The following is an 18,188-nucleotide window of genomic DNA, read 5'->3' on the forward strand; positions in this document are numbered from 1 at the left end:
ACCAAAGAAAATAGACCAAAGAAAAAAGTATTATTAGAGATAAAGATGTTCTCTACAAAAGCAATTCTCCAGAAGGACATAAACAATTCTAAACAACTATATATTTGAGAAAAGTTCAAACTACACACAGCAAATTTGACAAAATTATAAAGTGAAGTTGGCGAAGCCATAGTCAGAGAGAGTTTAACATAGTTCTCTCAGGAACTGGTAGATCAAGAATACCAAAATTTAGTAAGATAAGGAAGATTTGAACAACACAACTGATAAGCTTGATCTAAGGATATCAGCATCAAATTTCACCCAACAATCAGAACACAATCTTCTCAAGCATGAATGAAATATTTATTGAAACTGACCATGCAGTGTGCCACAAATCAAGCATCAATAAAAACCAAACAATCAGGATTATAGAGACTGCTCTGTGACTATAATGCAATCATGTTAGAGGTCAACTTAAAATTTTTTGGAAATTTTAAAATATACTTATAAATAACTCACGAATCAAAGAAATACTAAGAAGTAGAAAATACCTAGAAATGAATAATAAAGGAAACACTACAGATCAAAAATCATGGGACCCAGGGACTTCCCTAGTGGTCCAGTGGTTAAGAATCCATCCTGCAATGCAAGGGACACCAGTTTGATCCCTGGCCAGGGAACTAAGATCCAATATGCTGCGGGGCAACTAAGCCCATATGCCACAACTAGAGAGGAGCCCATGCGCCACAACAAAGAGCCTGCACGCCGCAATGAAAGATCCTGTGTGCCGCGACTAATACCCAACGCAGCCAAAAAAAATAATAATAATAAATAAATAAATATTAAAAAATATTATGGGACCCAGTTAAAGAAGTGCTCAAAGGAAAATTCTAGAGCCTTAATGACTATATTAGAAAAGGAGATTAAAAAGTAAATGAGCATAGGGTACACTTAAGAAGTTAGAAAAGCATAAACAGTAAGCCCAATGAAAGTAGAAGGAAAGATAAAATACAGTTAAGAGTATAAAGCAATGAAATGTGGCAGGCAGAGGGGAGGCAATGGACAAAACCGAAAGCTGCTCCTTTGAAAATAAAATAATAAAAAATAGGTCTGGCAAGACTTATCAAGAATAAAAAGAAAACATACAAATAATATTAGGAATGAAAAGGGGGACATAATATAGAGATAGACACAGAGGCTGTCTTGAAATATATAACACAAGAGTAGAAAACCTGAACAGGCCAGTAACACTGAAGAACTTGAATCATTAGCTAAAAGCCTACTCAACAAAAAAAGTCCTAGGTCCAGAGAGTTTTACAGGAGAATTCTACATGTAAGGTCCACCGAGCATTCAAAATACAGATATTTCCTTTGCCTTTATCTGTTTCCTCCAGATCCACTTTCCTCTGTTAGCCTTCTCTCCAGAAGACTAACAAGTCTGGACGCGGTTTCATTGCCTCCCAAACTTCTGTTGCGTTTGGCCAATGGGAATCAAGAAACCAGAGGACAAGATTATAGAGAGACTGGGGGTACTTATTATCTGGTGCTCTCTGCGCTTTGCCATGGTATGGCAGTGGTTCCTTTCTCCTATGTAAGTCCACAGTTCTGTGGGACATCACTCCCAGGGCTACAGTTCTCATCATGTTTGGTAATGGCTCCCTCCCCATGCACTTCAGATCTAGGTGTTATAAGAGCTTCCCACTGTGGCCAGTCTCCAGGTGCTTCACCATCCACTGTTAGTTCCTTTAATCCTGCCCACACCTTTGTAAACTGTCTGTTCAATTAAATTTGATTCAATTACCTCTCTGAGTGTGCCATCTGTTTGCAGCCAGAACTCTAATACACCTTTATACAAACTCTTCAAGAAAAAACTGAACATATACTCCTAACTGCCTTATAAAAAGTTACATTAATCTTAATAGCAAGAAAAAGATAGTATAAAAATTGAGTGAAATTTTATAACATATGCAGAAATCCCAAGTAGAATATTAACATATTAAATCTAGCAATGTATAAAAATAGAACACATCACAATCAAGTAGGGTTTATTTAAAGAATATAAGGATAGTTTAACACTACAAAATCTATTGATACAATTCACCTCAGTAACGAATTAAAGGAGAAAGACGATGTGAATAAATGCAAGGGAAATTTTGATTAAATAACCATTTGTGATATTTAATTTAACAAATTAAGAATAGAAGGAAATAAAGGCTATCCACCGCAAACATAAACAATGCTTCCAATGCAAGAAGCACTTCCTTTAATAGGAGGAAAACAAGGATGCCCACAGTTATAGATTCAAATAAACTTTTTACCAGAGGAAATTGCCAGCAATCCTAAGGTAAGAAAGAGGAGTGACACACAAGAGAATTAGAAAAGAAGAAACAAAACAGTCATTATTTACCAATGTGATTCTCTTGGATTTTCTCTGTAGATGCTTTCCATTAAAACTATTAGACCTATAAGAGTTCAACAAGTCTGCTGAATATACCAGAAACCTGAAATAATTATAAAAAATTAAACAAATACTATTTACAGCATAAACCAAAAAACTATAAGGTACCCAGGGGTAAATCTAACAAAAAAGATTCAAGATCTTTAGATAATTACTAAGCTTTACCCAGAGACATTAAATAATAACAAGAAGTTACGTTCACTGATCACTTACTATCTGCTGGGCAATGTTCTGAGTGATGTGGATATGCCTATAAGCTCATTTAATTGATACCACAGTACTGTATGATAGATACAATTATTCTAAGCCTCACTTAACCTTAACCACTACCCCACACTGCCTCTCCTAAGACGGGGTTTCTCGTGTGCGTAAGTGGTGTACTGGTGAGCATAGCTGCCTTCCAAGAAGAAGTGTCTCACGGCAGGCACCTCCTATGCAGGCACCTCTGGCTCAGCCAAGCCAAGCCTCCAGAAGACATTCTCAGGTGATACTGAGGCAGACCTGACCTGAATTACCCAGGCTCCAGCTGTCTGAGACTCTCAACTGAAGGGCAAGAAGCCCCTCTTCCATCAGATGAGATCACAGCACACACCGTGGGGCAGAGCTTGGGACCTGATCTATTTCGAATCACATAAGGATACAGACCAACTCTGAAGAAAGCAGATCTCCATATTAGGCCTAGCCACCCTTCAGATACCATGTCACTTCAAGCTCATGTGGCTTTCCCATTCCTAAGAACAGGTCAATGTAGCTTCCTCAGACTTGAGATGTTTTATTTATTAAGACTTTAAGCTGCTTTGCAGAGTTAAGAACTTAATGGACATTCAACTATTTATGTCTTTTTAGTAACATTTGAAGATTCTGGCTAATGGAAATGCAGTATGTATTTTGCATTTTTTGCAACTTTTCTGTAAGTCTGAAATTATTTCAAAGTTTTTTAAAATGTAAAAAAATTTTATTCTTACATCTGTAAGTCCTTTGCCATCAGGTTCACGGGTAGACCCAATTTTATAAAGATGGCAATTGATAAACTCAACATAAAACTCCAGTAAACATCCTAACAGTTTTTCCCCCATAGAAGTTGACAAAGCTGATTTTTAAATTTATCTGGAAGCAAAAAGCGGCAAAAATAGCTAAGCAGTTTCTGTTGTTTTATTGTTGTTATCTGTAACATACAGAACTGTTTATTCTGCTGTTTGCAATACGAAGACATGCGGAAATGTTACTGTTTGTGCGATATAGTAGGGGAAAAATGTGAAACTGTCCATTAGGGTCGGTTTGCCAGATGTCCTGTCATTAAGAATAACAGCTATAAACAGAGCAGTTCCTGGTACTCTGTACTTCATCTTGTTGATTCTATCTGGAGTCCCTTATTTGTCCCTAGAAAGCTTTATTTAGACAACACAGCTTTGAAAGAGAATAAATAACAATATGAAAGGATTTGCCCTTCTACATGGCAAGACAAAACTATAGTAATTAAGAAAGTATTAGCACAAGGATAGACAACTTGACCAATGGAACAGAACAAAAAGCCCAGGAACAAATCCATGCCTGGAAGGAAACTTGATATTTTGATAGAGGTATCTTGAAACTTGATAGAGACAGCTTTGCAAATCAGTAGGAAAAGACTTTATCATTCCTCACTCGATGCTGGGAGAGCTGGTTATTCATATGGAAGAAGGAAAATACATCCTTATCTTACTCCATTCAAACAATTTAATCCTCCATAGATTAAGGACTCAAATATGAAAGGCAAAATTTTAAAACTTTTAGAAGAAAATATAAGGCAATAATCTTTACGACCTCAGGGAAAGAAAAATCTTTCTTAGGACACAAAATGCACAAGCCATTAGGAAAAACACTGGAATATTCAATTATATTAAAGGTAAGTTAACCGTAAGAAATCGCAAGGAGAATAAAGAGATAACCCACAAACTGGGATATACAGATGTATATCTGGAAACAAAATGAACAAAAACACAAATTCATACAAACTAGTAAGAAAAGGATGAACCATCCAATATAAACATGGATAAAAGACATGAACAAGAATGATGATTAAATATACATTAGTATATTAATTATATGTAAATATGTATTATATCAAGTATATAAATAACAAAAATCACAATGATATACCATTTCACACTCACCAGAACTTACCAAAAATTCAAGTATGACAATATCAAGGTTTGGCAAGAACATGTAACAAGTGAAAATATGCTATTTGGGGAGTATAAATTGGTACAAGCACACTGGCAACCTACTGGGCAATATTTAATCAAGAGTTGAAGGTATATATATGAGCCTGTGACCCAGCTATCTCAAGACTAAGGATGTACTCTAGAAAAACTCTCATTCAAGTATACAAGGAAACAGCAAAACATTCTCGAAGTAACTGAAAATAACTTTAATATCCACTAATGAGAATGGATTGATAAATGGTGATATCTGTGGTATATTCTTACAATAGAGTGGAGCAGCAAAAATGAATGTGTTATAGCAGCAAACAGTACAATGGATTTACAGACCTCAAATCCATTTTGAGTTATATCTACAGACAGAGATATGAAAGGATAGAGACATTATAAAGTTTATATAAGTTAAATACTGTTTTGGATAGAAACAGGCAGTGAAAAGTATGAACACATACAGGATGATCAACAGGAGAGTCAGGGCAGTGGTTACTTTTGGGAAGGGAAGGAGAAAAATAGGAATTGAGCGAGGTCCATACAATTACATCTGCAATGTCCTATTTATAAGATGTTATGGGAAAACCTGAATGAACTTTTTGGCCAGCCCAATATTAATCTGCTTGGTAGGTAAGTACATTATCTCTTTTGCATGCCTGAAATAGTTCCTTTTTTGAAAAGATTCCAAGAGACAAGAACTCCTATTCAGAGTCACACCACTATGTGATTTCCTAAAATGTGCAAGTGAAACCAAAATTGAAATAGCACAAACCCCTGTGACCCTTCCATCTTACAGTCACAGGACTGAAACTTTATAGAGTTCATCTAATAAATGTAAATGGACAGGAAAAGGAAGGGTCAGGATCCAGCTTGGATCCCATGACAAGATGTACCCTGGGGACCCTCAGGGAAAAGAGAGGAAAGTTATTCCTGCTCTTTTATAAAAGTGATAATCACTTTTTTCTTAATTGTTTTGAACTCCTTATGCAAAAGATACTTTGTAATTATGCCATCACTTAAACATGTTGAGCCTCCACTATATAACCTAAGAGAAATTTGTCCCCTCAGAACAGAGGTTCCTACTTCTTTTTTCTTGTTTGAAGAAGTTGGTTAAAGTCATCTCTGCAGGATGTATCTATAATCCTAGAGACCTGGATACCTTCAAGGCCCAGAACGCCCCCTCCCAGTTCCATACTTCTGCCTTTTTCTCTTAGTTATTGCTGGCTCTTAGGCATCAAACGCTGGCTTCCTGTTCCCCTTTATTGAGCTCTAGAGACTTGGAACTGGTAAGAGGCTTTGAAGAAAAGTACAAAGCCAGGAAAACACGGAATGGAGACAACTATGACTTTCCAAAGGAAAGCAAATCTCAACAGTTGTAATAACCTTTTAGACTTTCCTCTGTCTGTAGCTTACGTAAGACGTGGCTCAGACATGAGGACCTAAGAAGTACTTAAGTCACTGAAGTTGGAAACAGTGAAAAGTCAGGTTCTGGCGGGCAGAGAGGCTGAGGACAGGCTTTTTTTTTTTTTTGGCTGCGTGGCGTCTTCGTTGCTGCGCGCCGGCTTTCTCTAGTTGCGGTGAGCGGGGGCTACTCTTCGTTGCAGTGCGCGGCCTTCTCACTGCAGTGGCTTCTCTTGTTGCAGAGCACGGGCTCCAGGTGCGCAAGCTTCAGTAGTTGTGACACGCAGGCTCAGGAGCTGTGGCTCACAGGGTTAGCTGCTCTGCAGCATGTGGGATCTTCCCGGGCCAGGGCTCGAACCCGTGTTCCCCTGCATTGGCAGGCAGATTCTTAACCACTGAGCCACCAGGGAAACCCAGAGGACAAGCATTTTGGATGTTGGTATTATAATCCTGGCTTGTTCTAAACTCTTAAGTATCTCCAGCATGCCCTTTTCACCATCCTATAAAGACACTGGGTGAACTGTTCACTTTGGGTATCATTCTAAGTGCTTTATTAGACCTAAATTCTTCAGAGCACAGACTCTGTAGAATCCTCTCTATGTGAGGTAGTCCCCCAGTCAGTGCCAAGCACCATGCCACCATTTCACAATATGGAAAAAGGAGGCACACTCGTGGCTCTTATATTCTCATCATTAGGCCTGCAGCCATCCCTTAAAACAGAAATATGATGTTGTTCTTGTAAATGGCCTCGGGGCCTCTGGCCCAGGGCCTCCATTTCATGATCCTTTTACACTACAATAGTGTTTTAATGAACTGAGTTTGAACGCTGAAACTCCAGTCTCGTTGGTCATGCTACTGCGACAGTTCACTGAGCACAGCCCTCCCCATTCTATTCTGCTGTCCTGCACTTTGAATTCAGGGCTTGCTGTCAGCACGGAAAGCACCAGAGTTCTGATATGGCAGCCTTTGGTTATGTTCAACCGAGGGATTTATCTTCCACAACCTACTCAAAACCCTCCTCCAAAAGCTACCAAAAATTCCCCTGGTGAGAAATGCTATTATGAGAAGGAGTGGCTGCTTTCTGACTCACACTGTTTCATTAAAAAGATTTTTTTTTTTCAAACAAATGTTCAGTAGAAGAATCCAAAGGTTTTCCAAAGTCACAGCAAAAACAGAACAGCTCATAATACTATTTCTCAAAGGTCTGTCACTTCATAGGAGATTCCTATACCTCAAAATGCTGGAGATGCTTAGATTCACTATCCTTTTACATTGCATTTGGCCTCTGGGCTGAGAGGAGGTAGGAAATGGATGCATTAAACGCAGCCAACAAGACTGGGCTCATCAGATATTAAGATGGAAGGCAGCTAACTTGAAAGCCAGCCCTGGGCACAGGCCTTGGACTTACCAGAGTTCGCCAGGGCTGGCTGCAATAGTTATGAATGTTTTAGCCATTTCTGACCAGGATTAAGGAAATCTAATAATATGTGTTATACTTCATAATGCTTATTACGGTAGTGGGCAGTGTTACCACAAAGTTTCTTTGAAAAGCTGACTTAGATGGTGCTGTGTCTCTGGGGGCATTAAAAGTATGTATGATCTAAACAGAATAGACCAATATTACAGAAAGCTCACTTGTATTTATGGTAGACCAAGTACTTCATTGGTTTAGGCTGGAATCCCAAGGGCTCCCTCAAATCCCTGTAGGATTGCTGGAGTACTTAAGCAGGCATCAAGGTAAAAGAGACTTAATATTTCTTAGTTTTTCTCTAAGGAAAAGCACCTTCTCAGTGTGGGGGGGCGGGGGGGTGGTATTTGAGAGGGAAACAAATGAAAAGATCTCCAGAGACTGGAGAAATATGGGCAAAATGACCAAGCTGCCCGGAGTCTTGGAGTCTCAGTCCTGCATTCTCCTCCTACCTCTGTCTCAGATCATCTGGATGACTCTAGATTTAAGTTTCTCCCACACATAATAAATCAACTTTGACCTTAAAAGATACTGTACAGTACAGAGGTGACTAATTTCAGAACAACTCCTTTTGAAGCATGGCTTATTTAATTACACTTTGTAGAGGGCTGAAAGTACTACCAACAAGCAAGCTGGAGCCATGCTATGCCAAGTCTAATTCACCAAGACCAAAAGGACCACATATGCTGAAATGTAACGAGGCGTTTCTCCAAAGATTATCCTTCAGAGAGTAAGGTATCACCTTACAGCCAAAGTCTGCATAAAGTCTTTCAGCACGGAACATTTCCCTAAATTCTGTACTTTGGGCAAAAAAATACTCAACTGTAACACAGATTTAACAATTATTCCAGGGGCAAAATGACATTTCAGTCACTACTGCTGCCTATCATAAACAAAGCTTTAAAAATTACTTAAGGGCTTCCCTGGTGGCACAGTGGTTGAGAGTCCGCCTGCCGATGCGGGGGACACGGGTTCGTGCCCCGGTCCGGGAGGATCCCACATGCCGCAGAGCGGCTGGGCCTGTGAACCGTGGCCGCTGAGCCTGCGCGTCCGGAGCCTGTGCTCCGCGGCGGGGGAGGCCACAGCAGTGAGAAGCCCACGTACCGCAAAAAAAAAAAAAAAAAGAAAAAATTACTTAAAACAGCACTAAAGTGTCGATGTCGTGAAGCTCAGAGACAAACGCAAGACCAAGAAGGAAAACTCTTACATTTCCTTATGTACATTTTGTCCTGTGATAAATTTTACAGAGATGGGATTAAAAGGTGGTGGATCAGGCTTCTAGAAAACAGTGTTCAGTGACCAGAAAGAAAAGTGGCTCTAGGGATGACTAAGATACTGAAGTCAAAGATCATGAAAAAAAAGTTTTTCTTTTGATATTTTCATTGAGAAGATAAGAGGACCATTTATATTGGCACATATGAGGAATTTCTTCTTACCATGCACTTGACTGGAACCACAAAGAAAAGATCACCTGCCCCAACCCAGATAGAGGATTTAGTTAACAAGGAATAACGTGAGTGAAGAGCAGAGAGGAGATCATCCGTGTAGCAGCCTCAGGGACAAGCGCCTGAATTTGTTTATTCAACAGAGGAACTGATGAAGAAGGTAAAATCTTCCACAAGCTGCAATATTCGGACTTTCTCTTAAAGGAGTGAGGAAGCAAAAAATCTTAGAAAGAACAAAGTAATGCCAATCACCTTCATAATAAATATACATTCCCAGCACCGAGCACAGGTCCGGGTATACTGGAAGCACTCAATCTCAGTTGAATAAATGAATATCTTAGCTCAACAGATCTACACACACACACACAAAGTCTCATACTTTCAGTCAGCTAAAAAAACAAACAAACAAAAAAAAACGGTATTTTGTCCACTTTAAAGTCTGGATTCATCCTGAGATCTTGTACTTGTCTAGGTGCCCGGCTGGGGATATAAGAAAGAGGATGTAACTCAGGAAGCCCTTCTGTAGCACAAGGATAGGGGACACTGCCACAACTACCTTCTGTTCGGAGCAACTCGGGACCAAGGCAGATTGGCTCAGGCCTATCTGTAGGAGAAAAATGCTTCGTACCATGTAAAAGAAAACAGCCAAAGAATGAACAATGCTCTTGCTGGGTGGATCTACCCTCTGGGAGCAATAGAAAAGAAGATTTGTATGGATTCTGCCTGGGAAGTATCTGACTAGTTTAGTGATACTGAAAGTGATGTTAATGAACGCATGAGAAAAGAATTCAGAGTTCTTTCTCTCTGTTTATGGAGAGAAAAGTTAAATCCATGGTAGGGGTGCACTTCAGATATAGACGGTATTCTGACTACCTTTGTAGAATCATTTGTTACAAATTCAGATTCTACTGAACTCTGGGAGTGGGGTCCTGTCCTCTGCATTGTTAATGAGACCCTAGACAATACTGGGCAGAGTCAAGCTTGAAAACCCTTTGAACCATTCACAGAGATCAGGAGAGCTCTTGTCTCCATCTGCCTCCTTCTCCTTACAGATCCGGGAGTGCACCATAAATTCTTACCATGCCTCCTCTTACTTTACGGGGCACAGCGAATTCCTCCTTCCTCTTTTTTTTTTTTTTTTTTTCTCTTTTTAAAAAAAAATTTATTGGAGTATAGTTGATTTATTTTTATTTATTATTTTTTACAACTTTATTGGAGTATAATTGCTTCACAATGGTGTATTAGTTTCTGCTTTATAACTAAGTGAATCAGTTATACGTATACATCTGTTCCCATATCCCTTCCTTCTTCCGTCTCCCTCCCTCCCACCCTCCCTATCCCACCCCTCCAGGCGGTCACAAAGCACGGAGCTGATCTCCCTGTGCTATGCGGCTGCTCCCCACTAGCTATCTACCTTACGTTTGGTAGTGTATATATGTCCATGCCTCTCTCTCGCTTTGTCACAGCTTACCCTTCCCCCTCCCCATATCCTCAAGTCCATTCTCAAGTAGGTCTGTGTCTTTATTCCTGTTTTACCCCTAGGTTCTTCATGACATTTTTTTTTCTTTACTCCCAACAGAGGAAGGCTGTACTCTCAATTCCAAAAACTCGAGGGAGATCTCAAGGTAAACAGTCTCATCAGCCTACAAAGTACCGCAGCTACGGCTTTCAGATTAAACCTGGTTCTTCATTTGCTTCGCACTTGAGGGTTGGTCTTCAGGTTATTCACCCCTCATCCATTTAGCCTATCAAAATCAGGAACCCAACTGTTGGTTTCAAGGATAAACCTGAGTTCTTATGAGAAAATAAGATTCAGAGGTGAAAACTGCCAGGTCTGTACGAAGTCCATTCTCACACTCAAGCCTACACCCACCGTAATCACTAGGAACCATTTGACTGAGACAAGGCCGTGGCAAAGCTTGGAAAAGAAACAAATGGAAATTTGTACACATCCATCATTCTAAAAGATGGGGAATGGGATTTAGGTTTTGGACTAACTTCAAGATTTTGGTACCTCAACCTCAGTGACCCAGTCATTAAAAACACCCCCTACTTAAGGGTTAGTAAGAGCAAGACCAAGAGCTTAAGTTACCACCACTTCCCTATGACTTTTTTCCAATTTTGAAACTGTCAAAATTGAAGTTTAGTCTTAAAATTGGGTTTGCTAAAACGTAAGTGCCCAATAAGCTTGGGTTGAATGTCACATCTGTAAAATACAAAGCATGTTCCTTTCCCCAAAAGGAACTGGAGCTGCATTTCTGGTAAAGAGTGGCTTGGCTCAGAGAGTATTCCTTGTGACCTATTTGGGGTGTGTCTTTGTTTAATGGCAAAATGTACACATCCCATAAAACACACACTTTAAGAGTGAAACCACTGTTTCTTGCAACACCTTTCAAACCCCAGTGAGGGAGAATTAACTGTGACCTTCAAGAAATGATCTTCTCCTCAAGGGAACTTTTTTTTTCTTTTATAGAAAATAAGCCCTTCATGGTAATAGAGCTAAAAAACTCTGCTTTTTAAAAAGTCTTCCAAGAAAACCCAGTCTTCATTAAGAATAAAACTTCTGCAGGGCAGGGACCCATCATGCTATTTGGAGGCCACAGAAAGCTTTTCCTTTTCCAGAAACTATGGAAAGGACCATTACATGTAGCACACCTACAGTGAGACACAAAGAGGCTTTCTGATCCACTCTGATGGAATTGGCAACTCTCCCTAATTATTTAAGAACAGAGAAAATTAAATCACTTGAGAACCCTAGAGTGGCAGCAAAATAGAACCCATGAGATATCCTGCTGGCACGTTCAAAGACTTACAAAAAAGTCACCATCTATCAGCCCCTGTTGATGGCTTGGTAACAACAGAGAACAGTTTAGTTTTCTGCACATGCACGTGTATACACGCAACTGACTAAGAAGTTGGAGGGAAACCTCAATGACCAGCCATTTTATATTAGGGCCCAGGAAACAGGCAACCTCTTCCTTCTGACACGGTAGAGCCTCTATATTTTTTCCCCCACATCTAGAAATCTATATTCGGAGATAAACAGGACTACAAATGGATGACCAGACCTCCAGAATACCACCCAACCATTAGGAGTTAAACACCTTATAGCAAAACGCATTTTATGTGGAAAAGAAGGGACTCTACTCGGATTCTGTAAAGCAGCTCTTCTCAAGTGGCATTCTTATTATGGACGGCCCCCTCGATACAGGTCAGATTTCAGTAGACAGCACTAGCTTCCATTTTGGGGAAAGAGTTCACACGATCTTAAAAATCTCTCTGTCCAGCAACTTCTGAGGAGATGAAAGAAGGCAGAGAACTCTAGAAGTGTCCCTGTAAGAACACCACTTCCCATTTCTATGTTATTTGGTTTTTGGAAACACCATCTCATGAGACCACAACAGCAACCTGGCAAGGTAAGCAGAACAGGTATTATCTCCATCTTACAGGTGGAGAAATGGTGACTCTGAGGCTAAATGACTCATTTGCACAAGGTCACAAGGCAGGCAGTTAACTGGCAGCCCAACCGGGAGAGGAGCCTAGCCCTCTGACACGCGAGCAGTGCAATTTCCACGACACTATCCAGCTTTCTCATGTTTTAGGTTGAGAGGCAGTAAAGGGTAATGGCTAAGAGACCAGGTGGATTCTGATGCCGGCAGACCTGCATTTCAATCCCAACTCTGCCACCTATTAGCTATCTGGCCTTGTGTAGGTTCCTTAACCTCCCTCAGTTTCTTCACCTGTAAAATGGGAATTAAAACATTTTACCTCCTAGAGTTATAGTGATGATTAAATGAGCCGATGAACATACGGCACTCTAATTCATTCACTCAACAAATATTTGTGCCTGGCACATGGAGTGCAGGAGTTACAACAGTGATCAAGAGGCACAGTCTTCCTCTCATGGAGCTTAAAATTTAGTCAACTTAAACAGAAAGAGTAAATGGATAAATACAATGTGTTAAGTGCTATTAACATAACAGGTGAGTGACTGGAGAGACTGAGGGAGCCAATTTTTAAGAGCGGTCTCTAAGGAGAAATTTAAGTTGAGCCCTAAGGGATCATAAAAGGCTATCCCTGTGCGGAATGGAAGGAAAAGCATTCCAGGCAAAGGAAATAGGGCGTGCAAGGGTCACAGCCCAGAGAAGGCAAATGTGACTGTGTGTATCCTCGCAGCATTTGGGGAGCAACTTTTACAGGCTGGCTGTATTTGTATTTTAAATTTTACAGGCTGGCTGTATTTGTATTTTAAAAATAACAAAGACAAGGCTCAAGAGAGGTGAGGTGTCTCTTCCAAGGTCACAGCTTCTCCAAGGAGGAGCTGAGACCCCAGTATTCTACCTCCTGACATAACATCAGCTCGCTCCCTTTGAGGAAGCCTCTAGCTCACTGAACTCCCCCACTTATTTCACTGACAGCTGTTTTCTGCGCCCATGAAGAGTTCCAAAAGCACCTTGAAAACACAAGCAACGACATCACATCAACTTCCAGGCACCCAGTCAACTGCGCACTGAAATCCTCACTCTTCTACTCTTAAGACATAAGAGTGAAAACTGCTGGGACCCTCCCCAAGGCTCCAAAATTTCTCTTCTTACAGCAACAAACAAGAGAGGAAGGGGATGTCCTGGAAGGAAGAGCCTGTGGCCTGTTGCAGAAGGTGAGATAGAACCACCATTGCAGAAGAGCGGAAATATCAAAGTTCCTCTCAAATGAGCTGCACAGGAAAAACTAATTACTTTATTTGAATAAAACAACAAATCCCTAAGGAAGTGGTTCTCAATCAGGCGATACTCCGCCCCCACCAAGAGCACTTTGAAATTTGTGGGAGTATTGAGTGGGCAGGGCCAGGTATGTTCAATGTCCCACAAAAGGACAGGATGGTCCTATAACAACTATATTACCCAAAATATTAACAGCGCCCCCCCATTTTAATATTAATCCCTCAAGGGATTAATATGCTCCAACTTTTCCCGTAGTCCCTGGTTCAGTGACTCTTCCTAACCTCACTACAACTAGATTAAAAAAAACTTGAGGTTTTATAGCTGAGGAGTCTGTTTTGGAATCCAATTTTAAGCTCATAGCTCCAGCATGGAACTTGGTGGTGGAATAAGGAAAAAGATGTTTCTAGTAAGAGACAGACAAGAAATTTAAGCAAGGGAACTCCTTCTCCAGAGAAACCTCTATAAGATTACATTTTTGCAACACAAAATTTCTACTTGTGCTTTTTGAGAACCTCCTTATAGTACTCTTCAGTTTAAAATCAGACACTAATGACAGTTCTTTTAAAAACTTAACTACAATCATCTCAAAAGTACACCTGACTCCTTCTGGACCAAATTTTATAAGACATATTATTAAGTTCAAGATGTCTAAGGGAGGGAGATGCAAGAGGGAAGAGATATGGGGACATATGTATATGTATAACTGATTCACTTTGTTATAAAGCAGAAAATGACACACCATTGTAAAGCAATTATACTCTAATGAAAATGTTTTAAAAAAAAAGATGTCTAAACCTGATCAAATGTCTAAAAGTACCAAAGGTAGTCATGCCTTGCATCTCATTCAGGGCAGAGTTGGATGCATGCAGGTCAGAGAAGCTCCAATGATATCTAGAGGTCTGTTCAGGGATTAAAATTCCATCCTAGCAATTAAAAGCCACTTTCAAATGTTACCCTAAATTAGTCACTAATTCTCCCTAAAAATTATTTCACAATTATTTTAAAGAATTGAAAAAAAATTAACACTGTTTTCAGAAATAGAGATACAAAAAGTCTACCCTATTTCACAATAGCTAGAACAGTGATCCAACAAATAAATCCTCCATAAAGCAATCTTTCTTCTACACAATATCTAAATGTTCTGAAGTCTCCCAAAGGAGTATGAATATGTTAACTTCTTCACTGCAACTTGCCAATTAGCAAATAGCGGCCCCACACCCCTTCTGACCAATTTTCTAGAAGCCTAACCTGGCTTCTCAGGTTAGCTAAGCAGACAGACCTGTTTTCCTCCAGAAGCACCGAGCAGTGCCTTTTCTGCCCTGCCTGTTAGAGCCTGGGAAATCCTCCTCCAGCTTTTCGCTGACCTGTCACCAGAAGTTCACAAAATGAATTCATCCAGGTTCTTTGAATCCTCCTTTCCCCCGACATGTGCCAACAGCCAGGCAATAAAATGCCACCTCTTGGTTAAAAAAAGATGCAGAATACCCAGAAGACCAAGCACTTAGCATGGAGGGGAAGAAAAAAGATGGAGGGATGCAAGAGTCATTGAGCCAAGGCTACTGCATGCAGCACGGGTAACTAGAGCCCTGGTCCTGCAAAGCCTCCCAGGGAGGCTCCCGGCTGGGCCCTCCATCCAGCAGGCCACACCTGTCTATGACAGCAGCCTGACAGCCGCTCCACTTTAAACAATTCAAACAGATTTCCAGCAGGGTGGCAAAACTGGGCACCCGTCTCTCCCAGCAAGAGCAAGAGCCCTAATCCAAACACAACTTGGCCCCAATTTTTTCACACCCTTTGTTTAGGAGACACCGCTTGGTCAAATTGGATCCTTCTCTCTCTGTTACCGGTGAGGCAAGCACAATGCAGCAGTTGCAGAAAGAAAGCATCGAGGCCGACTTGCTATAAGCCAGACAAGACCTGAGAATGGGGATGCCAGTGAATCAGACTTCAATAGGCATCCATAAGTGAACCAACACCTGAAGCCCTAATACGCCCGGCTCCGCAGCCTCTCAGAAAGCCTCTTTTCTAGAAGGTGGGTATCCCATTCATCCCCTGGCTTCGGGAACCAAGGGGAAGGCAGACAGATCCAGGTTGCGCACTCCACCTCCAAATCTTCGCACACGCGCGAAGGTGTGGGGCGCCCCGGCGCGCCCTCGCTTGCACTCCACCCTCTGAGGCCCCCACCAACCGCGGACTCACCACTGTGCGAGCTGAACCACCTGGGTGCGATGTGCAGAGGTAGAGCATCCGCCAGCGAGGCTCGGGAGCCCAGGTACAGCATCCCGTCTCTATGGTGACCGCCGCCCGTCTCCTGGTAACCATTGCCGTGGGCATAGGTGGAGTCGGACGCCGACCCTCCGCCGCCGGGCGCCCTCTCGGAGTCGCCGGTCCCCCGGGAGGCGGGGGTGTAGAGGCCAAAGGACACCCCCCCGGCCGTGCTGGGGTCCATGCCCATGCCCGCCACCGAACTGACCGAGCGGCTGCGCAGCCCCATGGCCCCGCCGCCCGCCCGGTAGTGCCCAAAATGGGGCGCCCCTCCCGGCGGGGGCACGGCGCTGTCATCGGTGGAGACCCCTGGGAAAGGGCCCCGGGAGCGGGCCGCCGTGCTCTGCTTGCCCCCCATGCTCGCCCGGGCCCCGGTGGGGCGGGAACCTGGAGGCCGAGACCCTCCCCCACTTCTCAGCAGCGGGGGGAGGGCTGGGCGAGCATAAAGGGGGAGGAAGTCAAAAAAGGAGACCGGGAAAGAAAAAAGGAAAAAAAAGAAAAAAAGAAAAGAAAACCCGCGGGCGGAAGAGGCAGGCGAGCGGGGATCCCAAACTAAGAATTTAAAACGATCCAAGCCAAACGCATGTTTCCCCTCAAGGTCCAAAGAGGCGCAGTCCGGCGCGGGCTCGGCGCGCCACAGGCCGCCCCCGGGCCCCCGAAAGCCGGGGGAGCTGCAAGGAAGGAGGGAGGGAGGCGGCGGGCGAGCGGGCGGGCGGGCGCAGGGAGGCGCCCGAGGAGGCCGCCCGCCCGACAGCAGGAGGCGGAGGAGGGCTGGGGGCGCCGGGCGCGTCCCCCGCCTCAGGACGCCGCGACCATGGACGGCGACCCGGACCCCTCCAGGCCTCGGGCGGGCTGCGGCGCTGGGCAGCCAGGCGGAGCTCGGGAAGCCGCGGTCGCGTGGCGTAGCGCTCTCGCTCCAGCCGCAGCCGTCGCCGCCGCCTGCCCCGCCAGCCGCACCGCCCTGCTCGGTCCCGGGCTGCGCTCGCCGGCGCTCCTCGCCGCCGTGGAGACAATGGAGAGAAGCAGAGCGCAGGCGCCGCCCGCGCCCCCTCCCCCCACGCCGGGTTAACCCCTTCGCGGCCCCTGCAGCGCCGGGCTGCTGACGCCCGAGAGGTCCCACCCACCCACCCAGCCCGCCCCGACCCGCCTGGAAACTGAGTGGCCTGAGCCATGGGGCGTCAGGAACAGAAGCAAGGCGCCTTTCCAAGCAAGCGCTCTTTAAGCCCCTAAAAGTAGCGGATGATTCAGAGGGGAACCACCTATGGGGGAGAGGGGCGACCATGGTTCGAGGGGTGGGAAGGAAACGCAGGGAAGAATTAAAATTACTCTAGACGCCTACCTGGCTTTGAGGGTCACTGGTCAAGCTCCCCTCCCGGCACAAATTTGCCCCCGCAGCGCCCTCTGGTGGACGTGCTGTCCGTTCTATCGGAGGTTCCCCATCCTAGAACCCCTAAAATCAGGAAGCTTAGCATTTGGGGGATTTTTAGTTTTTTGGGGGTACTTTTCACTGGGGCACTTGTGACTCCAGATTTTGCTGAAAGTAGATCAGAACTTCCTATTTTGGGCTAAGCAAATGGGTAGATTTCTTAGCTAAAATGTAATCCTGAAAATCATTAGGTGTATGATAAAAAGTGAAAAGATATAGACATGGAAATGGAATAATACAGCTAGAACTAGTGATTTTAGAAACTCCCTAGTCCAAGGCGGGACCCCTGTTTTGTTTACCACTTATCCTGGCATGCACCGCAGGGCCTGCGACACAGTAGGTACTCAATAAATATTTGCTGACCAAGTCTGCATTTTGCAATATGTGTCTCTCACATATTCACACTCACTGATTCATCGTTCGTTCATCCATTCATTGGTTCAACAACTATTTTTCAAGTGCTGAGTGCTGGCTATGAGCATCACCCAGTTCCTGGCCTGACTTCCTTGCCCTAAATGTCTTCCAGATACTTCCAAATCAAGGAGCCAAAACAGGGTGTAAAGAAATATTAAAACCAAAAGAAAGAAAGGTTGATCTGTCACAGGTATTGATTGTCCCAGTGTGACCAGCTTGGAAAGAAACAGGAGGAAGGTTATGTGCAATCATGGAGTGCTTTTGAGGGCAGGGGAGGCAGTGAGCAAAAAGCCCTGCCGAAGGAAGTTGAGATTTCTGTATGAGAAATGATGTAGCAAAAACAAAATGTTTTAATACCCAAGAAGTTATCTGTAAGTGCCTAAATGGGGAAGTTGTATACACCTAAAATCCAAATACGT

At 43.2% G+C, this 18,188-nt stretch overlaps 1 protein-coding gene across 1 annotated transcript in view; it reads right to left on the bottom strand.

Moving 5' to 3' along the window:
- ZNRF1 (zinc and ring finger 1) overlaps positions 1-16,876 on the bottom strand; it is a 100,300-nt gene extending 83,424 nt beyond the window's left edge. The window contains exon 1 of the mRNA XM_082608097.1: positions 15,864-16,876. Within this exon, the coding sequence (XP_082464223.1) occupies positions 15,864-16,287 (424 nt within the window). The 5' untranslated portion in view covers positions 16,288-16,876. The remainder of the gene's footprint in view (positions 1-15,863) is intronic.
- Positions 16,877-18,188: the final 1,312 nt, after the last annotated feature.

The sequence above is a fragment of the Mesoplodon mirus genome, assembly GCF_964341445.2.
Source record: "Mesoplodon mirus genome assembly, chromosome: 19".
Classification (NCBI taxonomy): Eukaryota; Metazoa; Chordata; class Mammalia; order Artiodactyla; family Ziphiidae; genus Mesoplodon; species Mesoplodon mirus.